Source organism: Sorex fumeus, unplaced genomic scaffold (assembly GCF_029834395.1).
Source record: "Sorex fumeus unplaced genomic scaffold, SorFum_2.1 ptg000037l, whole genome shotgun sequence".
NCBI lineage: Eukaryota > Metazoa > Chordata > Mammalia > Eulipotyphla > Soricidae > Sorex > Sorex fumeus.
The window spans coordinates 27,799,806-27,824,990 of NW_026606094.1; the positions used below are offsets into that span (position 1 = coordinate 27,799,806).

Sequence of the window (25,185 nt, forward strand, 5' to 3'; positions counted from 1 at the left end):
GATGATTTACCTGGAGCCGGTTGACTGCACCCAGGAGAATGGCAGTGATAAAATTTTATTTTATACATATATATATATATATATATATAGCAATTGAGCCCTCAGATATTGAAGGAAGGGAAACCAGAAGGCAGCTAGGAGCGGGCCCTTTCTACCTGTCTGAACTCGGCCAGAAAAAAAAAAGGAGGGGGGGGGAACAAAAACAAAACCAAGAACAAAAACAAAATAATCCCAACCATCTCTTGTTAGCAGCGCCCCTCGGACCCTGCCTTCCACTCTGTCCTCTCCGCGCGCCAGCCCAAGAGAGAGGGGCCATCGCGTCCAATTTGACCATCGAGCTTTTTCTGGGCGTGCGGGCTTCGGTTGGCTAGTAGCAAACCCAGGGTGGGTGGGGAGAGGCATTAAAATCTGGCTGCCCCACGCCCCACATCTCCGCTAGCCGCAGGGCTCCTGCCCGCCACCCTCGGTTCCAAACGTGCTTTTGAGTCCACGTCCTCGCGCTCGCCCGCGTAGCGGCTCATTACCACCCGCTTCAATCGCCGCCGCTGCTAGCGGCTCCCCAGAGCGTCCCGCCACCCCGCGCCCGGGCGTTTTGGGACATGGGTCATCACTGATATTTAGAGGAAATAAAAGATCGATTTTTTTTAAAGACGCCCTTCTCAGCACAGCACCGCGGGGAGCAGCGATCGGGACCCCGCGTCGGCTCCCGGGGCTCCGGGCCAGCGCGAGCCGCGGTTTCCAGGCACCACTCGCGGCCGCCAAGTCCACACTCGCGCGGTGTCTCCTTTCCAAACCCGGAGCCGCGGGGAGGCTGCGAGGGCGGGCCGCCCGGGGGTCCAGGGCCACTGGGGGGCGCAGCGGGAGGGCAAGAGGCCTGGGTGGGGGAGGAATTGGGGGTGCGGAGCCCCCGGAACCTGTGCGGGTCGCCGGCGCTCGGAGGCGGCGGAGCCCCGAGGGGCGCGCGCGCGGGGGGCGCAGCCGGCGCAGACAAAGAAGGCGGTGTCCGCGCCGAGCCTCCTCGCCCGTCTCCTTCCCCGAGGACCCAGTTTGGGGGAAAGGGGAGCAGGTCTAGGGGCCCAAGGGAACGATCTAACCCTGGGGTTCCGGAGGGAGGGTCCCTCTCGCCCAGGCTCCGAGGAGATGGGGGCCCCCGACAGCGGCCCCGGGCTCTCACGTCCCGCTTAGCTTCCGGGCGCTAAGCCGACTCAGAGGTCGCCTTGTCCACTCCCCCCACCCCCCATCTCGCACCCCCAACCCCCTACACCGCACCCCTCGGCGGGCACAGCCAGCGCGGCGCGTGGTGCGGCTGAGCCAGCGAGCGAGCGAGCGCAAGCGGGCGGGGTCGGGGCGCGCGGGGGCGGGGGAGCGGCCGGGACACGTGTGGCGGCGGCGGGCGGGGGGCGCAGCGCCCGGGGCTTTAAGAAGGTGTGGAGGGGGGCGGGCGCTTTCCCAGGCCCGGCCGAGGGGCGTCGCGCACTGGCGGCGGCGGAGGCGGCGGCGGCGCACGGAGACGACGGGAGACGCGTCCCTGGCGCTCTCTGTCCGGCTGGCCCCGCGCTTCCCGCGGCCCCCAAGAAACTTTGGGCGCCGCCGACCCGCGCTGGAAGTTGGCGGCGGGGCTCGGGGCCGCCCGCGCACTCGCCCGCTCTCCCCGCGTGGCTCCCGTGTCCCCTCGGCGGCGTCTCCGAAACTGAATGAGCGAGCGCTGCGCGGGGCGCGCGGCGGCGGCGGCGGCGGCGGCATGGAGCGCAGAGGCTGGGCCGCTCGGACTTTCCTCCTGGCGCTGCTGGTGCTGGAGGCGACGCTGAGGGTGCGCGCGGCGGTGGGCTATTACCCCCGTTTTTCGCCCTTCTTTTTCCTGTGCACCCACCACGGGGAGCTGGAAGGGGATGGGGAGCAGGGCGAAGTGCTCATTTCCCTGCACATTGCGGGCAGCCCCACCTACTACGTGCCGGGACAAGAATACCATGGTAGGTACCACGGCATCGGCGCGCCCGGCGCCCGCCCGCGCAGCCTGCAGCCCTGCCCTCCTTCCATCGCGCCCTGAGTTAGGACAACCCCAACTCAATGTCGCGCTGTGTGTGTGTGTGTGTGTGTGTGTGTGTGTGTGTGTGTGTGTGTGTGTGTGTTGCGGGGGGGTAAGGAGGGAGAACAAAGTTAGCGCAGCTCTGACTTGGGATCGAGTCTCCTCGCAGCCACACGTTCCCCGCACACAGATACCGCGCGCAGGTTCTTACGGGGTCACTCGGGATAATTCCTGGCGTTTGGTGACACTCTTCCCCGCACCTCGCATTCTGACTCGTTGCACGAAGCCGCACATCTTGTTTCCTAACCCTGAAGGTCTTGAATTCCAGACCTTTGTCCTGTTTCCGATTCCTGTCCCTGAAGGGGACCCGGGTGGCGCGGGGGATGGCACGGGACTTGGCAGACAGGACTGGTGACAGATTGACTTGCCCCTGGTCCGCGGCTGCCCAGCGCGCGCCGTCACCCGCTGCGTAGTTCCCGCCGCTCCCCAACCGGGGGTCCCAGGTGTTTCCATCCGTGTCGCTCAGCCCAGCAGAAACTGAGCGACCTTTTCCAGCTCTGATTCTTTGTAAAGTGGCATTTCCGGTGCCGTCATAGATCTGGGGTTCTGATCTTCTGCTTACTTTTGACGTGCTGCATGTTTGCAGAATGATCTCTAAGACGTTCATGAATGACCTTCCTCCCCCCGCCCACACCCCTTTTTAGTTGCACAACTTCAATTTCCACGTAGGAGTTGGCAAGCCCCTCAGAATTTAAAGGTAACCTTAAGAAAAAGAGCTTTATGGAGTCTGTCAAAATGAAGCATTAACGAAGAAGTAAAATTTAGACCTAGGAAATAGAATTGTTTTCTAGTGCATATGTCTTAAAATAGTTTTAAGCTAGGAAATTGAGTATGTGGAAACATTGTTTTTTTGAAAGGTCCTTATTTTCTTTATTTCCTCTGGAACTTCTGAATGTTTGACTTCCGTGGAGGATATAATATATGACAGGCACCATTTAATTAGAATTTACAAGCTTTATATACTCAGTGAAAAAATAAAAATAAACGATTGTCTCATAATCATGTAGTTTGGGTGTAAAGTATGCCAACAGTAATTGACCAAGTGGGAGATAATTCACAGAACATGTGACATTTCAGATAAAAATGCACATAAAAATTACTGAAGTCCTTAGGAGATTTCTATTTAAGAAAAAAAGCCCCTCATATCTGCTTTAAAACACTTAGCCTAAATAAATGTTTCCTAGTGATGTCTAAAATACTGCCTTTACAACTTTCTTCTAACCTGGCGGTTCTCTTGTCTGTAATTTTAGACCTTGGAAAATTAATTTTCTCTTACTAGTCAGTTCATAAGAGTGCTTGCTCCATTCTCTGTTCAAGGACAGTCTGATGTTTTTTCTTAAGGTCATGAGAAACTTAAGTGACTAGCCAGTATGATGGCAAACCAGAGCTAACTCCAAGGCTGAGAGACAGTCATTGCCTTGAGTTCTAGCAATGGGTCCTGCTTTCCCCTTATTAGCTCTAGGTGAGGATGGTAGGTTAAGGCACCTAGGATGGGCTTAATGGGACAACAGTCTGTCAGTGATAAAAGCCCAAGCAAGGATGCTCAAGACTTTTGTTTGATTCCCACAACTTTTGGCCTAAAAAGTTCAAAATACCTAATATGATGGAAGATTTTCTTTTTTTTTCTATCGAAATAGGAAACAGGTCAAATTTAAACTGCCATAATCACAACCCTAAGTCTGAAAAGGAATGTAAGAATGAGGTGTAATATGTAAGTTGGACAATGTTGGGGAGGAAGGTGTTTGTCAGTTTCTACCTCTTTCCTGCCTCCAGAAAAGGTAGATAAATTCTCTTAGTAACTTTAAAAATATCAGATCATTGTATGCTTGGAAATAGTTCAGTCAGCACTTAGATTTATCTAACTTGCTTTATAAAATACTTATTTTATGAATAAATATTTTAAAAATGAATAAAAGCTATAGGCCTTCAGTATGAATTTTCCCTCATAAAACCCTCCAAAAGTTAAAAGTAATGTTTGCAGTTATAGATATGCTTACACATTTCTTTTTTTCTTTTAGACTGTTTAAAATTAATGTTAAAACAATTTTTAACAGTTTCACCTTTAAAAATAAAGGTGACAGGGAAAGTTAAGTCTGGAAAATATTAGTTTGAGAGTTGATTTTTATCTCTCTAAATCTTTAAAATGTAGCAGTTATGTCAGGAAGAAACCAGTTTTAATCTATAATTTAGAATTGAACTGAGTGTTTGGAGGAACAATATTTAGGTATGGCTGATGGCTGTCACTTTTTTTTCCTTTTTTACCAAAAAAAGTGTGCTAAGAGAGAGGTGACATGTACAGTCACAACCAACATGGTACATTACTGTGGATCAGACTGTGTCAGTTGCCCTTTGAGACTTAAGCTTTGTGACAGAGCTCAAAATGTGAAATGGAGAAGCAAATGTCAGTGAATGTAAAAGTGTTGCAGAATTATAGGTCTCTGCTGTATTTCATGATTTTGATTACATTTTAAAATTGGAGAAAAAAATCCTATACTAAAGATTTTGATACTTGTACTTTTAGTAGAATTGTCTCCTAATGCCAGTATTAAGGTTTTGGCATCTTAAAACAGTGTGTGGTTACAGCTAATAGTCCTCTTAATTATAAGGTGTCACTGCATACCTGTTACCTTTGTTTTATATATATATATATTTTTTTTTTTTTAAATTAAGCATCACATCAGTTTTTTGGGGTGCAGGGGTGCAGAGGGGATAGGCCATACCTTGCTCTGCTTGCCACAGTCTTATGCAAGGCAAATGTTTTAACCTCTGTAGTCCCTTCCTGTAATTTTTCACTGAGATGCTGCGACTACTGCGATGGCCTTAGTCCCAATAGCATTAGTCCCAATGAATTGTGGTGTCTGCGTCCATACAGTATGACAAGCAAACTCTGTAAATATGTCTTCTAGCCATCATGTTGCATTAGAGAGGTCTTAGGACCAAAACATTTTCCCCTAGAATTTTCTTTTGTTTTTCCACATATCCCAGGATATGGTTAATTTCCACAACATGGTTTCTAGGCCGAGACCTACAATTTCAGGGGGTAGAACTTTTCAAATGATGGGATAAAAAGGGAGAAGGAATTTACATTTCTGAAAGCCAAGCATAGGTAAATGAGTCTGCTTGAGCTGTGGTTACAGTTTATCTGAATTACTATATTCTCTATTGCTGGTATGACTTAACATGAGGAGTATTCTATCACAGTGAAGTCTGCTCTAGTCCAAAATACTGAAAGAAGGGAAAACTGTCTTAAATAGAACTGAATTAGTGATATGGTTTAAAATGTGTTTTAAAGAGTAGTTTAAACTAGTGATTTACTAGTTCAGTGATGAACTTTAAACAGAGGATGTGTGTGTGTGTGTGTGTGTGTGTGTGTGTGTGTGTGTGTGTGTGTGTGTGTTTGTGTTTGTAAATTCTCCTTGTTGCTGTTGGCAATCTATGCTTGCTAAGTTTCCTTTCTGTTATTTGTTAGGTTTTTTAGGGGACCACAACTGGCAGTGCTTAGGAGTTACTCCTGGCTCTGTGATCAGGTGTCATTCCTAATGCGTTTAAGGGACCATATTGGGGGTCAGGAATAGAACCCGGGTTGGGTTGGGTTGTATGTATAAGGCAAGTGCTCTACCTGCTGTATTATTGCTTTAGTCCCCTCCTTTTCATTATTTATCTAACTCTGTCTGTGATGGGTGAGCTGGAAAATGAATTTCTATTACTAAACCTGAACAATTTCCTAAAGATACAATAAACTACTTAGGGTCCTTTGATGTATTTGTGTCAGCGTTACTATTTTATATACATGTGCGCTGAAGTTAACTGGTTGCTCTTTGAAAATCACTGTTCGTAGGCAGTGCAGTGTAGTGACCTTTCAAATATAGGAATAATAGCTAAATCATACACAATGTTTGGTAATATGTTCCAGATTACATTCCTTTCAAATAAATAATTTTATTGTTTGAATTTAAAGAATACATTCTTGCTAAAATAGTGGTTGATGATCTGGTATATAGACATTCTTTATTTGTCGCACATTCTGGAATCAACATATTTAAAATGTCCAAATCACTTATGAGATGCAATTTGTAAGTGAACTGCACCTGTGTCCTCCTTGTATGACTGAAGATTGACCATTTTAAAGCATTTTGCTCTATTTGACGTATATTTCATCTCACTCTCTATAATTTATTTCAAATGCATTTTCTATGTTCCAGACTGTTTCTTAAATCATAGATTTTGATTTAATGTATATTTCTGTGTGAGTTTCAATTCTAACCATAAACTAAAAAGTCAAGTTAGAACCAGTTTCTTGCCATTCACAACAATGCATTATTAGAACTTACTTAATTTGAATATGTCTTCCAATTTTATGAATTAATATGTGACCTGTATTTATTAATATAATAAAAATAAGGTAAGAAAGTTTATTGCTATAATAAAAATGTGTATATAACATGTGTATTAGAAAATTATATTATTCCACAAATCTTGTTTCCTTTCATCTTTATAAAGTAGGTGATAGTTATTCTTACCAGATTTTTAAATTGACACTACTGGTATCGAAATTTTTCATAGTTTTATTCAAATAAAAATATCTGTACTCTATATTTGATTATATTTTTCCCATTCTCAGGATCAGATTGACTTTATAGGATTTCCTGGTAAATCTTACATTATCAGTTATTTTGGATATTGCATATTAAATTCTTTGATTATTCTGATAATTATAGATGCTGCTTTGACACTTACCATGTCATTAATCTTCACAAATACTTTCTGATATCCTGTTCCCTTTGTTTCAAATAGTCTATATATTTGAAAAGCATGAATAACTGGAGTTATCATACTTTTTGGACATTGGTGCTTTAAGAAAGTTAGATGTCTCACATAAAAATGTAAAGTTCGTTGTGTCGTGGAGAAATAAAACAAATGGGAGGCCTACACTCTATCACAAAGAAAGGAAAGTGAAGCTCATTGTCTGGAGTGGGCAGATCTCTGTGAACAGAGACAAGCAGTTTAGTTTGTATCTTAGTAATGACATAACAGTAGAATACATAAAAATGTGGAAATTCACTTATTTATATATTTTGATTTCAAGATACAATTAGATGATTAATCCACTGTCATACTGCACTGATGTGGCGTCATTTATAAGTAACTTGTATAATTTGTTTCATCAACCTTAAGTGAAAATTATTAAAAATACATTTTTTGAAATTGGCTTTTACAAATATGAAGAATTTTAATGACTGATCAAATGCAAAAAAAAAAAAACAAAACAACGGTGTATTTAAAAAAATTGTTTGTAACTTTCAGGAAACTCCTGTAAGGAAATAACACTTTGGCATCAATCATATAGCTCCGAGAGGTCATTTTTGCCGTGGTCACCTGCCATGCCCTTCTCACTGAAGACAGAGCTTCTAAGATTGAAAACTATGCCTGTGGATTAACCAATTATTTCTAAAACGATGGACTTTTCTAAAACTGTACCTATCTTTTGTTCTTCATGCAATCCCCCTGTAGGAACCTACTATAGCAACTGGTTTTGAGGGTGTGTGGAAGGATCACTGCAAATGCACTTGTGACTTTAGGAAACTCCAAACCTTCAGAGAAACAACAGCTAGAAACAACTAATTAGATTGCCTTTGAAGGCTACAAAGAGATAGATTGTTATAGGAATTTGGTGGTTCCAAAGTAAACATTGGACACTCAGTTATATTTTAATGCTGAATTAACATTCCTTCAAAAATGAAAAAAGTAAGACTTCATTTTGAAAACAAAATTTTACCAATTAACATCTTTCTACTAAACGATCAGAGTACTCATGAATATTTCATTCAGCACTGCGCATGACTGAGGCAGGGAGAGTTGTTCTTACTCTTAGAATCGGCTCTGCCTTAACTGTTCTGCCACTCTCCTTCCTTTTGTGTCTTACTTCTGTTCACATTTGGCTCCTATCTTCTTCCTTAATTTTCTTCTTGTTTTTACTACTTTCCCTTTCACCATGTCTTAGGCCCTTGCTGTCCTCCCCCTCTTTTGTTTTCTTTTCTGCTTTACAATTTGTTTCATTTTTTCTTTCTGTTCTCTTTCTTCCTTCCCTTTTGTTTTTACTGTTTTAAAAATTTATATATATTGGGCCTTCCAAGCAGTTCTCAGGGATCCCAGGGATCACTTCTGGTAACTCCTGGCCACCTGTGCCAGACAGGTCGTGGTAAGAATCCCAGAATACTGCTTGAACCCTGCGGGGCCTGGGACTACCCAGGCAACACTTCCCTGGTGCTCCAGGGACTCCAGGTGCATAGCTGGTGATGCTTAAGAGACCCTGTGATTATGGGGAACAAACCAGGGCTGGGCGCTGACCTCTGTACCATCTTCCCAGGCCATTCTGTATATTTTTTCCTTTCTACACCTCTAGTCCTCTTCTTTCTTCTGACTGTAACATGAAAAATTTCAGAACATTTTGGTGATTTATTGTATTCATTGGCTATTTACATGGAAATGGGGGAGTAGACGATTATGTTGTTCCTTTAAAATGTTGTATTGCATTTCCCCTTTTAAGAAGGTCTGGGTTAGTTATTCCTAGTAGAAAAGTGGACCTTCCCAGACTACAAATTTTTTAAGAAGATTTTGCAAGACTTAGGTGTTTAATTCTGACTTAAGTACCTTCCCTGCTGTCAGTTATGTGGTCACAATGCAGAGTGGAAGACTGCATAGAAGCACATACATACACTGAGAAGGAACATCAGAACTGAGAAAACTGCACACTGAGTAAAGGAGTCTAAAGACAATTCAGTGATATCTTAACCGTCTAAGTGTGTATGACTTCTTTGTCTTGATGGACTGTCTCCATTATCTCAATCACATCAAATTCTTTAATTTACTTGCTATTCATGTTGCCAAGGTTTATAATTGCAATATTACTTTGCACAGTAATGCACTTCTCAAGATAGCAAGTACCATGGCCAGGGATGTGGCCCAAGTGCAGGAGGAAGTTTGATCTTAAACGTGGCATCTAGTGATCCTCCTGGCCCTTTTCTCTACTGTCCTTAGGTGTTGGTCTCATATTATGTATTTCATATTCCACAAATGAGTGCAGTCCTTCTATGTCTGTCCCTCTCTTTCTGACTCATTTCACTTAGCATGATACTCTCCATGTCCATTCACTTATAAGCAAATTTCATGACTTCATCTCTTCTAACAGCTGCATAGTATTCCATTATGTAGTTGTACCAAAGTTTCTTTAATCAGTCGTCTGTTCTCTGACACTCAGGTTGTTTCCAGATTCTGGCTATTGTGAACAGTGCTGCAATACATATACAGATGCAGATGTCATTTCTGCTGTGCTTTTTTGCATCCCCGAATATATTCCCAGAAGTGGTATTGCTGGGTCATATAGGAGCTCAAGTTCTAGTTTTTTAAGGAATGTCCATATTGTTTTCCAAAAAGGCTGGACCAGAAGGCATTCCCATAAACAATGAATGAGTGCTTTTCTCCATGAATCCTTGCCAGCACTGTTTGTTCTTGTTCTTTCTGATGTGTGCCAGTTTCTGTGGTGTAAGATGATATCTCATTGTTGTTTGATTTGCATCTTTCTGATGATTAGCGATGTAGAGCATGTTTTCATGCACTTTTGGCCATTTGTATTCTTTTTAGAGGAAGTTTCTGTTCATTTCTTCTCTCCATTTTTTGATGGAGTTGGAGGTATTTTTTCTTGTTAAGTTCTACCAGTGTCTTGTTTAAGCCTACCTCATGTGCTGAGTGAGAAGCTAGTTGGGACGGAGAAGGGACCACTAAGTCAATGATGGTTGGAGGGATTGCTCAGGATGGGAGATGTGTGCTGAAAATAGACTAAGGACCAAACATGACTGCCTCTCAGTATCTGTGTTGCAAACCATGATGCCCCAAAATAGAGAGTGATAAGGAAAGTGCCTGCCACAGAGGCAGGAGGTGGGATTGGTTGGGGGTGGAGGGAAGGGTACTGGGATCATTGGTGGTGGAAAATGCGCACTGGTGGAGGGATGGGTGTTCGATCATTGTATGACTGAAACTCAGTCATGAAAGTTTGTAACTGCATCTCAGGGTGCTTTAATTCAATAAAAATATTTAAGAAAAAACAACTTGGGATGGGCCCCTGGTACTGTTGACTGTAGCCTTGGTGGTCCCTGATTACTGCTGGGCCTAGAACTACCCTGCTGAGCACCTAGCTATCAGACTTTCTGGGCCAGCACTGTAGCACTGTAGTACTGTTCTCCCGTTGTTCATCGATTTGCTTGAGCGGGCCTAGTAACATCTGCATTTTGAGACTTGTTACTGTGTTTGGCATATCTAATATGTCAGGGATAGCTTTCCAGGCTTTGCTCTGCGGGCGAGATACTCTCAGTAGCTTTCAGGCTCTCCAAGAGGGGCGGAGGAATTGAACCTGGTTCTGCCGGGCTGGAAGGCTTGCAAGGCAAATGCCCTATCGCTGTGCTATCACTCTGGGCCAGCATCACAGGAAATAACCCCGAGCCTAGCAGAGTATAAGCCCTCTGATTAAAAAAAATAATGAGTTCTTAGTAGGGTCATAAAAGTGGAAGGAGTGTTCTGTAAGACTTAATATAGATTGGGAATCAAGAAGAAAAGTCTATGAGTGTTGGTTAGATCCCACAGTCTTTCTTTGAACAGGGTTCATTGTTTTGCACCATGTCAAAACAGCCTATTCTAGCTCAAAGTTCCAGTACAAAGATTCTATGTCTTAGAGCTTAGACTTACCACGTTTAAAAGGTAAGTATAGGGGACAAATGACTGGAGTTCATGTAGTTTACATTCTGTTGTAAGCAAACCATATAGTTATGTGAAGTCGTGAATTGCTCAAATCCTCACATAGAATTGCTTTTGCTTACTTTGATTTACCATCTAGGATATTTCCTAGACATTTTTGACAATGCAGTTAAATATTTTTCTAGGTATGTTGTTTCTGCTGGTAGGAAAAATAGTACATTTTCTATTGGCTTTTGTAGTAAAGGCGTTGAGAAGGTAACCTGAGCCTGATCTCCAATTTCTGGAGTGTCTTATACAGTTTATACTGGTTTGTTCTTTCACCAAAATTTATTTCGTGACAATCCTCTCTCTCTAAAGTGCAGTGTCACTATATGTAAATCCTGTTGACCTTTAAAATACTTCGATGTGTGACATGTGAATGTGGGTTCTGCCCCTACTTTCACCTTTTTTGTTATGTCTGGCTCAGCCTCTAGGACCAAATCCAACTTTGTCATTTCTTTTGCTTGCTGCATATTGACAGAGGAAACAGGCATCTCACTTTACTTTCAGGACCATGTCATCATTTTTGTTTAGGCCACCTTTGTTATGGGTGTTGAAATATCCCATGACCATAGTTCAGTTCTTTCCTTACTTCCTTTGATCCAGTAAACACTTCCTGCATTCTCATCCTGCTGAAATGTTGTATGTCCAGTGTTTATGATAGAGGAGTATAAGATATTAGTTTATTTTTTCCTTTACAAATGTGACTTCCTATTCCCATTTTATACACTGATATTATTCAGAAATTAAAACGGCAACTTCTGGGACTTAGTACTAAGTTAATGACAACACGAACAATAGCAGTCACTAAAATACCACTTATTATGTGCAAGGCTCTGATCTAAATGCATTAAGTATATTAACTCATGTAATTCTCACAACTACCTCATGATTTGAGTATGATTATTATCTTTTTTAGTCTCAGAGAGACAAGGTATTCAGTATCATAAAGCTTTATGCAGTTCAGTCTGACTTGTTATAGAATCTATACTTTGAACCTAGATGCATTTATTGTTAGAAGTGACAGTTATTTCATGAAATGAATAAAAGGAAATAATAAAATAAATTTTGCAAAGATAATAAAGGTAGAAGATAATTGATATTTAAAATAGAAATAGTAAAATCAAAGAAGAAAAATGATACACCAAACAAGGCCAGCATTTCATAGGTTTTATTGTTCTAAATGTCCCTTGATTAGACAATGTCTTCCAGGTAAAACACAAAGCAACAATGGCATCTAGAATATTGCTGACATGAAAAGCTATGCCTTCAAAGAATGACAAAAATATAAAAAAGCGATTTGCAAATTTTGTCCCAACTTTTGATGATCATATTTTTATTACTTTTTGAGTTTGTTTTGGGCTGCACTACGTTATGCTCAGGGCTTACTCCAAGCTCTGTGGTTAGGTATCACTCTTGGTAGTGCTCAGGGGACCATGTGTGGTGCTGGGGATTGAACTGGATAACGCAAGTGTCTTATCCCCTATACTATTACTATGGCTCTTACTAGACTTCAGAATGAACTGAACATTTGTTTTCTGACTCTCCAATAGAACTTAGGTAGGTTCTGAATATAATATCTTAGGCAAATGATAAGCTAAAGCAAAAACCATGATAAAAGATTTTATTGGAGTTCATCATATGTGCTACAGTTCTTTCCTTAGTAAATTCCTTTGAGTGTTCTCTGTCTGCAGGTACAGTGTGAAATTGAGTGATATAGTTTACACACAGTCCTGGGTGACAGCCCAGAGCTTTCTGCATTATTTCACTTGCTCACTAGCCACAAGTATTCTTTGGTAGTGAATGTGAAACCATTACCATAATGTTTGTCTTCTACTTGCCTTTTTAGGGTTATTTTTTCATACATGGGTCATGGTTTTTAAAGATCAGTTTCCTGTTGAACTCTTTTAAATAAGAATTTTGAAAGAAATAGCTGCAGCTGCTAAGATCCCTCTTCCACCTCCTGTTCTGTCACAGAGGGCAAGGTGCAGCCGTAGGCTTTATGACAAGCAGACCAGGTAGCCTTTGAGGGATTGCAAACTTCTTGGGGTCGTCTGGTGCTGAGGAACAGATCTTCATTAGGAATACAAATGTTTCTGGATTTGACACCATAGTAGTTTATCCATAATGTGATTTTCCATCAGCTGTGGACTGAAATTAGCAGGTGGAAGACAGATTCAGGGTATAAGCCCCCTAGTTTGGAACTCACAGAGGTTCTTAGAGTGCCTGAAGGAAGTCCGTGTTTCCCGGTTGCTTTATTGGACTTTATTAACCCAAAGAATAATAGCCCTTATAATGATATAACTGAAACCCAAGCACAAAATTTGTAAGCCTATAACTGTACCTCATGGTGTTTCACTAATAAAAAAAAATGAAAAAAAAAAGAATAATAGCCCTTATAATGATACTAACAAATACAGAAAGGTCCAAATAGAGATGTTTCATCACTTAGGCTCATAAACCTTTTCCAGTTTCTCCCTTTATTATATTCCAATGAGCAAACTTTTAAATCTAAAGTTCCTGTAGGTGAAATTGTAAACAGGTTCAGTCTTTTTAGAAAATAGTATGGAGATTTAAGAAATTAAAAATAGAATTACCATATCATCAGCAGTTTCACTCCTTATTATCTATCCAAGAACACAATGCACTTATTTTTTTACAATGCACTATTTTTTAAAAGACAGATGTACACCTCTGTTCGTTGAAGTGCTGTTTACAATAACCATGGTTGGGAATTAAGCCAAGTATCCAACCAGTATGAATCGCTGGAGAAATTGTGTGTACAGATAATAGAATACTTAGAAACTATAAAAGATGAGATCTTGCAGTTTGTTGCAACGTGGATAGAACATAGATAGGATTGGGTAAAGCAGAATAAATCGGAAGGAGAAAGACAAATACGACAATCTCTTTCATATGTGGGATATAAACAAAGCAAGGGAGTCGATAATATACAATGAAAATAACCCCTCAAACTCTGATGATGATTCCAAGGACAGTGTAACCAAATTGGGGGTAGAAAGGGCCATATAAATAGTGGTTGAGGGATATTGGCACTTTGCTTGTGGGTGTGGTTTGGTATATTTTAACCTTTAAAATTTATAAACATTTATCCTCCTGTAAAGCAAAGTTACCTTAACTTTAAGAAAAAGTTATGTGTGGGAAGGGGGCAGGGGGAGGAGGGGTGGAGGGGGACTAGTCATGGGTCAGGTAGGAATTTGTAAAACTTCTTATCCCAAGATCTGATTTGATGAAGGTCCTCCTGTTGTTCATGGATTTGCTCGAGCGGGCCTAGTAACGTCTCCATTTTGATACTTGCTGTTACTGTGTTTGGCATATTGAATACGTCACGGGTAGCTTGCCAGGCTTTGCCATGAGGGCAAGATAATCTCAGTAGCTTGCCAGGCTCTCGAGAGGGCCGGAGGAATCGAACCTGGCTCGGCCAGGCTGGCTGCATGCAAGGCAAATGCCCTGCCACTATGCTATCGCCCCAGCCCTTGATGAAGGTCTTACATCTTTTTAGGTAACTTCTCTCAAACAGTAATGGTTTATTCTTTTACAGAAAGAGTGAGGCAGTTCTTTCAACTGCAAGTAATTTGTGAGATACTTTAAATGCACAGTAAACTACAATAAATTCCCATTCAAAATTGGTATTGCTAACGTATACCTAGCTGTGTTCATGCTCTAGAGACCAAACACTTCACAACTGTTAAAAGAATACTCATTGATTTATTCTTCATCGTTCCAGGATTTCTGCTCATCAAAACTAGTTTTTCTTCCTATTCCAGTTCCCAAGAGTTTGTATGACATAATGAAAACCATGGAAGTTTTGAAAATATCAAGTAGGAGTTCTTAAATGAAGCACATGCTTTGCTGCTGTTCTGTAGACAGCTGTGAAAAAGTCCATTATTTTGATTAATTCAAGACTAATACATGTTTCCAGTGAATTAAAAACAATGTTTCTCTTGGAAATGTTTGTTTGTGAACTGTTTAAAATTAGAATTTAAGTGTAGATTTTGGAATAATACCAACGAAAAGAATTTCATGAACATTTCTCCTCAATATAATGGACTTTATGCTGTTATTTATGCTTAGATTGGAACATTGACCCACTTAAAGATTTATGAGTTTTATTAGCCACCACAAAGAACTGCTGCTTGGAGAGTGGCCAGTATGCAGGCTACTCTGTGAGCCATTGGAACCAGCTTTGGGTAGTTTGGGCTAAAGAAATTTATTCGTGGGAGGGAAGTAGACTTCTGCACTTGGATATCTACTAGCTGTCTCAACTCAGTGTATCTTCAGATGAGCTACTTATTTTTCCTCAACTCAGATCCTCCCAAAACTATAACTTCGGGAGTTTCCTCCACTCTGTTAATGGCAATTAAGTTCTTATAGTTGTTAAGTCCCTAAACCTTTTTCTAACATCCCACTCTCTTTAACCATTTCTTGAATACAGGCTTTCCATGAAAATACACCGAGATCTGTGGTTACACCCTGCCCCAATCTGGATCACAGTAGCTCACTTTCTCTGCTTCAACACTTGGTCATCTTTTCTTACAACAGCAGCCACCATCTAGTTAGAATCAAAATCATGTCACTTCTCTGCTCCATCCCCAGGGCAATCATACCTCCCACCCACTTGCCTGGAATAGCTTTTGTCTGCTGTTGTCTCCCATTATTCAATCCAGTCTAGCAAATTTCCTAAGAGAGATGTTCAAATGTGAACGGTACGTGGTATCATAATTCTCTCCATCTCTTTAGTTGCATCCCATCTTGCTGAGAAGAAAAAACACCTAGCATGACCTTAAAAGACGTCTGGACCTGGCTTCTGACACTTTTCTGATCTCATATATTATAACTTGTTCTTATCTTTTTTGTTTGTTTTTGAGCCATACCTGGTTAGAGCTTCTTCCTGGCTCTGTAGTCAGGGATCACTCATGGTGGGACTCAGGGGACTATGTGGGGTGCTGGGGAGTAAACCCAGATAGGCTGCGTGCAAGGCAAACTACCTACCCTCTGTACTAACATTCTGAATAGCTTTCTTCATAGCTATCATCATCGTCTACATATTTTACTCTCTATATTATTTCCTTTCGGTGTACCCTCGATATAAGCCCTGTAAGCCCTACTTAAGGCAGGAGATTTGGTGGTTTGCTCGCTGTTCTGTTATTACTGCCTAGAATGGTACCTGGCACACAGCAGACACTTGAACATTACATTTTGATATAGTGCATTATGAGCACAAGTAACACTTGGGAGCCAATTATAATTTCATTTATATTTAAAGTTGTGTGATGCTTTATATTTAAAGACTCCTGAGCATCACCACTGGTCTGGCTCTAATGGGCCCTGCCACCTTGGGCTCAGAGCAACTCTGCCCTCCATGCCCTGTGCTGACTGAAGAGTATCACGGGGAGTAGACTTGGGGACCTTTGAGCACTCCTTAGGAGCTCTTCTTCCCCCACCCTCCATTCCAACTTCAAATAAACTTAGTAGTGAAAATACCAAAAATATGTATGGTACCACAGAGATAGTTTTAGAATGCTTACTCGCTTAAAATTGACCCAGGTTTCGTACCAGGCACTTTCTATGGTCTTCAAGCACCCCCAGGGGTGATCCTTGAACACAGAGCCAGAAGTAAGCCCTGGGCACTTCAGGGTGTGCCATTCCCAATGTAGATTTTGGAATAATACAAAGCAAAGCAATAACAAAAATTGTGCAAAAGTGGTGATTTAAAAATAATTGAGAATACTTTGTAAAGATGGATTTTTTTTCTAAATTTTGTCTTGCTTCTGAATCCATAATAACACTGTTTAATCTGAAAACCAGGGTTCTACTTTCCCATCCTCTTCACTTACTAAATTCTCATGACTTTTTGAGATGATACAGTGCTATTTATAGTAGTCTGTTGGAGGGGCTTTGCTCTAACTATATGTTAGCATATCCCAAAAAAGTTCCCATAGCAATTAGTGACTATAATTATTAATAGAAACTATAATAGACTTAAAATTCTTATTCCCAGAAGCGTCTCTGTGCTGCACCATAAATAATTTGAAGCATATTTGATGAATGGGAAGCTAGTTTGCAGTAAAGTTTTTAATCTGAATGGGAATAAATAATGGGAAGAAAAGAGACCAAAATATTTTGGCTCACTTTCCAACAGATATGTAAAAACCTTATAGAAAACATATAAAAAAGGAAATAAAAATGTCTCATAAGACTTTATCTTCTAAGGGAGATATATTTAGGTAGTGATTATTATAGAAAGTCACTGAGAGTTCTTGATTTTCACAAAATTTCTTGCATTGATGGTCTACAAATTAAGAGCAGAGGTTCCACACTTGTGATTATCAACACGAATGCTTCCAGCAGTTGCTCAACTTAGATAATACTCTAATTTTTTCTCCATTTATTTGTAATGTATTTGGGTATTTTGTTTGTTTTTTAATTTTGTCTTTGGATCACATCCCCCTGCTCAGGGATCATTCCTGGTGGGGTGGGGAGACCATATGAGATGCCAGGGATCCAACCCAAATTCTCCATATGCAAGGCAGGTGCCTTACCTGCTGTACTATTCTCTTTGGATCCATATTTGGATATTCAAATTTATGAATCTTCGAAGTCAGGGTGAGCAACTGATTTAACAACTCAGGGATATGGGACAGTTTTATTTTTGGACTCTGTACTTTAAACCTGTGTAGCCCTAACCTCATCTTCTTCATGTCCTACTTTCTATTCTGAAACAAGCAGTGAAGATAGCACCTATGTTACTAAGTTTGTAACTTAACTTCCCAGGTTTCTATGTCATAGATTTGTTTAAAACAAATAGATTTAAAAATGGTGTAGAGAGTGAGAAATACTATGATTTATTTGGTATATATTTTTTTCACTTTTGCTCTGTGAGTAAGTAGATATAATTATAAAATAGGATTTTTAATTTTTCTATCCACATATGTGCTCATATTTACATTTAAAAAACAATGGCTGTAACATTATATATTTACAAATATGAAATTCATGTTGTTTTGAGAGTTACAAATACAGTGTTGAATATCACAGTACCTCTTAAATTTTGGCAAAATTCTTTCCCCTACTGGTTTTATTTTTGTTGTAATTTTAAGTGCACATTACATTTAGGAAAATATATGTATCTTTTAGAGGGTTTTCCTAATTAGAGACTAGGTATATATTCTCATAAAGATTTTTCCCTGCCTTATCATATTTTGAAATATATTTTATAATAAATTTCAGTCGTTGTTATTACATTTATCTCATTTGAATCATGTGGGGCAGCATGTTCTAAAGCCATAGCTATAGACATGCTGGTGTTTGCATGATCTACCATGTCATTCATCTCAGCCACTGTTAGAAATGTTCTTGCAAAGCTGTCCCGGGCAACTCATTGAGTGAATTCTGGCTTCTGGCTTCAATGGTTGAGTGCAAATGCCAGATACCTTTCCTTAAGCTCTCAGGAGAACCTTTGCTTTTTTTCAGCAGTATCTGTTTCTTATTTACAGATTTCATTTTGCATTTCTAATTTTCTCAATTGGGAAACAAGCACTGTCAGACCATGGGAACTTGCTGACACCCTGAACACACTGTTTTGCTGATGCTACATTTTTTGGGGGTGCTAGTCATAAAATGTCTACTCTGGTAGCACATATTTATTATCCTATGACTGTTATACATTAGCAGTGTGGAAAAGCATTATTTTTTGGAAAATAAATGATAAAGCAAATGAAATACTAAGAAAATACGAATAAATCAGAAAGCTAGCAAATCTGAAATGCAAATTGTACTTTTCTTGTTAAGAGACTGGTACATACTTCCATATTGTCTCCCCAAAATGTCATATTTTATGCTTTAACCAACCACTTATTTGCACATACATCTTATTAATGCTAAGGGATTGACTTCTTTTTAGTCTCTGACAGATTTGTATGTTTGAAAATAGAATCTTTACAATTGTTCTGTGTTTACTTCTTCAGTTACCAGAGAAGTCAAGTCCTCTCCTCTCCTTCCCTCCCCTCCCTTCGCCCTCCTCCCCTACTCTCCCCTTTCCTTCCTGAATCTGTGAATAATGAAGATTAGGTTAATCTCCAACATGGTAGTTATTTGACCTCTTTGAATTGAGTTTCCTTTTGTGCTTAAAAAAAGAAAAAAATGGGGGCCCTGAGAGATAGCACAGCAGGTGGGGAACTTGCCTTGCATGCGGCTGACCTGGGTTTAATCTCTGGCATCCCATATGGTCTTTTTGAGCACTGCTGGGTGTTAATTCACAAGAGCAGAGCCAGGAGTGACGCCTGAGCATCTCTGGATGTGGCCCAAACAAACAAACAAAAACAAATAAAAAAAATGCAACAACTCCCTCCAAAAAACAAAGGAATAAAATATATATGTATGTGTGTGTGTGTGTGTGCATATGTACTATATATCACTGTCTATCTCTCTATATATAAATATTTATATGGACCATCCCAGGAGTGCTCTAGGCAACCTATGCTTATTTGCATTGTTGTGTGCTCCTTGTGTTTTGGGACTGACTATTTGAATTATCTCCTTGACTGGAATTGATTTTATATGTAAAAGGAAGAATTATCATAGTGACATAAAAATAAGAGAGATAATGTGTTTGGCAGATAGTTGGTTGATGAGTATTAGCTGCTATTGCTGTTGAATGGTTTGTCTTCAGAATTGTGCATATTGAAAGCTTCCCCAGTTTCTCAGTTGTCAAAAAAGTTGTGGATGAAGGACCAGGTAGTAGATGAAGTTTTGGAAAGGTGTGCTGGTTCATGTGTGAGGATATGGATTCATTTTTGGCATTTCTTTCGAGGAAAATGTCTGAGCTACTCAAGAACTATCAAAGATCCTAAAATGGGAGACTTTTTTAGTTTGTTTATTTGATATTTATATATATCCTGTCTTCATGCTTGTAGTTAGAATAAAGAAGTCCTATAGCTTGACTTGTGATAAATTAAATTTGAAACACTTATCTATATACAAAGATTCACAATGAATTTTCAAAATGGTTTTCTCACATTTTTGTTCTTGCCATAGGTTATATAAAAACATAATAATTAAATTTTAGAAATAATTTCTAAATATAAACGTTTTGATATGGTAAACACAGGCAGATAAAATTAAAATATTAGAATTAGGAAAAATACTGGTTTAGACTAGGTAAACCTTACATTAGTGTGTATAATTACACGATTGTTTAAACAAACTTAAATGTTAATTTTCAATGTTCACATATTCTTTAGTACTTCACTGTTCACATAAGAGTAGCTTTGTCCTAAGCCAAGGACTCTCCTGTGTTGGCATAAGCAAAGGTCTGGGAATTGGTTTGTTGTAGCCTGTTGATTTGGAAAATATGTGGATAAAGTATGTTATCACTGTCATTAATGTCAAGATTAATTTCCTTTTCCCAAATGGGTTACCTAGAATAGAGCTGGAGCCTCTAAGACAGTAAGAGGCAAAGAAACAAGATACTGGACAAGTTCTTTAAGGGTATACGAAAATGAGGGTTTCATTAGAATGTTTCTACTCATACACTCCTGTAAGAGTAGCATAAAATTTAAAATGTACATTTTAAAATGTATATTTGATTCTTGTTGTATTTTTGTCCTGGGAAGAACAGATAGACAGGCTGCTGGGATTGTGCTCAGCACATATGGCACATCAGGAATTTGAACTCATGCCCATATGTTTGCAAGGTTGCAAGACAAATGTGCTAAGCCACTGTGCTATTCCTCTAGGTCCCACTGGTTTTAACAGACTACTCTATATTGTATTTTCTGTCAAGCATGTTGATGAAAATGCTCAGGGCAACCATTTAATCCTGTGAACAAAGGCAGTTAGTTCATTGATTCTCAATTCTAGGTTCTTTTCTAAATTTCTTGCACTGTATTAATTTTTTTTGTTTGCTTAATACACTTTGTTTCCTGTAGCCTGCAAATGCATCAATAAGCAGCATTTAAAAAATCCTCATTTTAGAGCCTGGGATATGGCTCAAGTAGTAGAGTACATATATACTGTCTCTGTGCAAGGCTCAGGGTCCCAGCTCTGACACCTCATACCTCCCAACACAGCATCACAAGTTATCCTGGTGGCCTCCAAGCACACTGAGTGTGGCCTAAACAATAAAAGGTATCTTTGCATTGGTTGAAAAAAATATATATATATATGAAATCTGTACCTATATATTCATTGCAGCACTGTTCACAGTAGCCCAAATCTGCGAACAACCCAAGTACCCTAGAACAGATGACTGGTTAAAGAAACTTTGGTACATCTACACAATGGAATACTATGCAGCTGTTAGGAGAGATGAAGTCATGAACTTTGCTTATAAATGGATAGACATGGAGAGTATCATGCTAGGTGAAATGAGTCAGAAAGAGAGGGACAGACATAGAAGGACTGCACTTATTTGTGGAGTATAAAACAACATAACATGAGGCTGACACCTAAGGATAGTAGATACACGGGACAGATAGATTGCTCCATAGCTGGAAGCCTGCCTCATGAGCAAAGGGGAGAAGGCAGCTGGAATAGAGAAGGGATCACTAAAAAAGTGATGGCCTGAGGAACCAGTCGGGATGGGAGATGTGTGCAGAAAGTAGATAAAGGACCAAACATGATAACCTCTCAGTATCTGCATTGCAAACCATAATGCCCAAAGGTAGAGTGAGAGTATGGGGAATATTGTCTGTCATGGAGGCTTGGTGAGGGTGGGAAAGGAGGGTATACTGGGGACAGTGGTGGTGGGGAATGTGCACTGGTGGAGGGATGGGTATTTGATCATTGTGTGATTGTAACCCACACATGAAAGCTTGTAACTATCTCACGATGATTCAATAACGTTCTTTTAAAAAAGAAAAAATATATATCATAGACACTTTGTTTGAAAATATTTTATCCCTACATCTGTTAAAGAAGTTAGGGTTATCTGCCCATGAAATTCTCCTTTAATTTTATTTTCGTATTTTTATTATAGTTTGTTTAGAAAGCATGGTTATAATAATGTTAATGTTTCATTGTTGTGATGAACAGTATTTATTTGGTTGCTTCACAGGTAGAAATCTAATTAATAAAAGTACTTCTCAAATGGTAGAGCCGGAGTGATAGCACAGTGGGTAGGGCATTGGCCTTGCATGCGGAGGATCCAGGTTCGGATTCCTCTGTTCCTCTCAGAGAGCCCAGCAAGCTACCAAGAGTATCCCACCTGCATGGCAGAGCCTGGAAAGCTCTGCATGGTGTATTCAATATGCCAAAAACAGTAACAACAAGTCTCACAATGGAGATGCTACTTGTGCCCGCTCAAGCAAATTGATGAACAACGGGAGGACAGTGCTGCAGTGCTACTTCTCAGATGGTAATAATAAGTCATGCTTTTAAAAAAATGAGTTATTAGTTTGACAAAATTTAAAGTATACTGAAAGGATGCAGTTTAGGGGGAAAATAGATTGATTCTTCATCAGAACCTGTAGCAGTTGTGAAGTATCTTCTTAATTCTGTCCTCTCTTAAAATTGTCTTTTGTTTGGTTAGCCAAGAACCCAGGGTTCTATAACAGGTTTGTCTTTTTTTCTTGTATTTTTTGTGCAAGCACATTTCAAATCCCCTTGTTCATTAGCACTTTGCTGACCAAACACATAATCCACATTTGTGTTCAAAGAAACTCATCTGTCCTAACAATTTACATATTTCTCTTGAGTATATTCACCTCTACAAACACTAGCTATCCATAATAGCTTGCCCAAGCTTGTTAGTGATTTCTGAGAAGTAAAATTTGCTTGTATGTGAGGAAAGCACTTTAATGCTATTTTTTAACTGTACCAATGCTGTCATTTCTAATTTTGGAGAAATGTTACACTAATCTTTTCTACATTTAAAGAGGGATTTTGAGGGCCAAACCAATCTAATTTTGCTTATCCATAACCATTTTCACAGCAAGTACACACATGTACATACAATGATAGGGCTATAACAAATGTACAAATATAAATAAAGATGTGTAGGAATAGTTTATAGAATTTTTAGATTTCTCTTATTGGGTTTATCACTCTGATCCAGCTTTAGGAACCAGTTTTATTTAGAGAGTGTTCCACTTTTCATTTATTGATTTATTCATTCACCCATCTTTTGCTCTTATGGTGGTTATACCCAAGAAGATGAAGTCAGAAAAATAATAAAAAATAAGTAAAGACTACAGTCTATTAAATAAAGCTAAGAAAATCAGGGAGGGGGGTAGGGAAACATCAGGAGGAAAGATCTTTAAGAAGGTGATTTTTCAGTAACTCTGCAGCTATAGAAAGGAAGACCTGCCCAGGCAGGAACAGTAATAAGTGCATAGATACTTGTCTCTTTCTTAGGTTCACAGAAGGGTGGAGAGGGGGGTCTGTCCTGGTGGGGCAAATGAGCAGAATTTGGTGAGGAAAAGATGAGAGGACAAAGCTGAAGATGTACAGTTCCATGGGTCTTTGTATGGACTTGAGTAGTAGGGAATCCTTTGATAGGTTCTGAGCCAAGGAATGACCCCATCTAATTTTATCCATATCAGACTTTTAACTTATTTCAGGAATCTCAGAGCTGGATTGCACTTTCTTTGAAGTAGTGGAAACCATGGACTACATCTCACAAGATTATCTGAAGTTGTCACACTGGCTGAGTTCTGTTTGGCAGTACTAGTGTACCCCACAATTTGGAAGTGGCAATATTCATTGAGTACTGAATATTCACTGAGTGGTATTGCTGGATACTTTCTGTATGTTATATTGATTCAGTTTCTTCTTACACAAACATGGTGGGGTTGATACTATTATCAATACTATTCTCCCCATTGTGTAGGTTAGTACCTGAAGCACAAATAAGTTAAATTCTTTCTTTAGGTTGCATGAGGGGGTGGGGAAGTTGGTTTTTTTTTGCCAACATAATGCCTGATGTTTGGCATAGTTGAATTTTTCCTTTTCTTTTCTTTTATTATTATTATCATTTTAATTTTTTGTGTTTGGACCATACTTGGCAGTGCTCAGGAACTGTTCCTGGCTCTGATCAGGTGTATCCTTGGCACCACATGAGGCACCAGGATTCAAATGAGGATTAGTCACATATATAAGGCAAGCACTTTACCTCCTGTACTATGTTTCCAGTCTGGGGGCAATGGATTTTATGTTTGTAACATGATTGACATTGCCTTTTTAGAAAATGCAGGTCAGAAGAGCTTCTCTGTATGTGTGTGTGTGTGTATGTGTGTGTGTGTGTGTGTGTGTGTGGTGCTGGAGTTCAAAACCCAAGCCCACTGTGCAAGGTCTACCAACCCAGGTCTACCATTGGGCCACATCTCTGGTCACAGGAGAATCTTTTCAGGGAAGGTGGAGTCTGCTAGGGAAGGTGAAGTTTGCTCCTGGCACTTGACCAGTGTGTGCTGTTTTGAAAGAGCACTGTTCCAGAGGGCAACTGGGCTGTATGATATTGTCCCTCAATTAATAATGCTGTTCTTCATGTAGATTTTCTGCAGATATAATGCATGTTCTCTTTGTTTCACAAACATGAGTACTGCTTGTTGTACATGAGTACAAAATCCAGCAATGACACTGATATCTGAAAAAAACAACTGGAAATATTCAAATGCATATAAATCTAATGCAGATGCATTCAGGAGAGTAGAGCTCCTATGTGGGTGTATAGAGGGCCTTGGCTGAAGGTGGAAGGAACAGGTTTCTCACTCCTGCTTCTGACTGTATGTAGGTGGGGTAGACGGGGAGGTGGAGGTTGTAGGGAACGTGGACACAAGGCTTAGGCAAGTTGACATTGTTCTTGAGTGGACCTTGAGTCACAAAAAAGCCAAAGAGAGAGAGCTATTTCCTCTTTGTCAATATTACAAGATTGCTATAAAGATTAAATTAGACAGATAGCAATATTTTACAAAATATTTTTACACACATAAAGGAGTGCTTTTTGATTGAGTTGGTCCTCTTAGAATTATATAACTCTTCATTAGTTAGAATCAGGGGAATCATTCCTCTTGTTTCAGTCCCTGAGTTAATTATTGCAACTCTATTCATTTTTGTTCAGCAAGCTACATTTCAAAAGTGATTTATTTTCCTTTATATATTAATTTTCTTCTGGAGTGCTGAGAAAAGTTTGAAAGAACCCTTTTTTTTTTTCATTTGAAACTGATGTCAGTATAGTCCTTTTTATAAAAAAAAAAAAACTCAAGGGAACTGAATTCCAGAGATATTTCCAATGAGAATGGCTTGGCGAAGCCAAGGCAAATAGCCCCGTGCCTTGCAGTGACACCTCTGCGACA

General features: G+C 40.1%; 1 protein-coding gene across 1 annotated transcript in view; it reads left to right on the top strand.

The window, feature by feature from the left end:
• The first annotated feature begins 1,460 nt into the window (after positions 1–1,460).
• The window catches only part of RELN (reelin), a 511,483-nt gene continuing 487,758 nt past the window's right edge, over positions 1,461–25,185 (top strand). Inside the window, exon 1 of the mRNA XM_056118569.1 lies at positions 1,461–1,970. Coding sequence (XP_055974544.1) covers positions 1,742–1,970 — 229 coding nt within the window. The 5' untranslated portion in view covers positions 1,461–1,741. The remainder of the gene's footprint in view (positions 1,971–25,185) is intronic.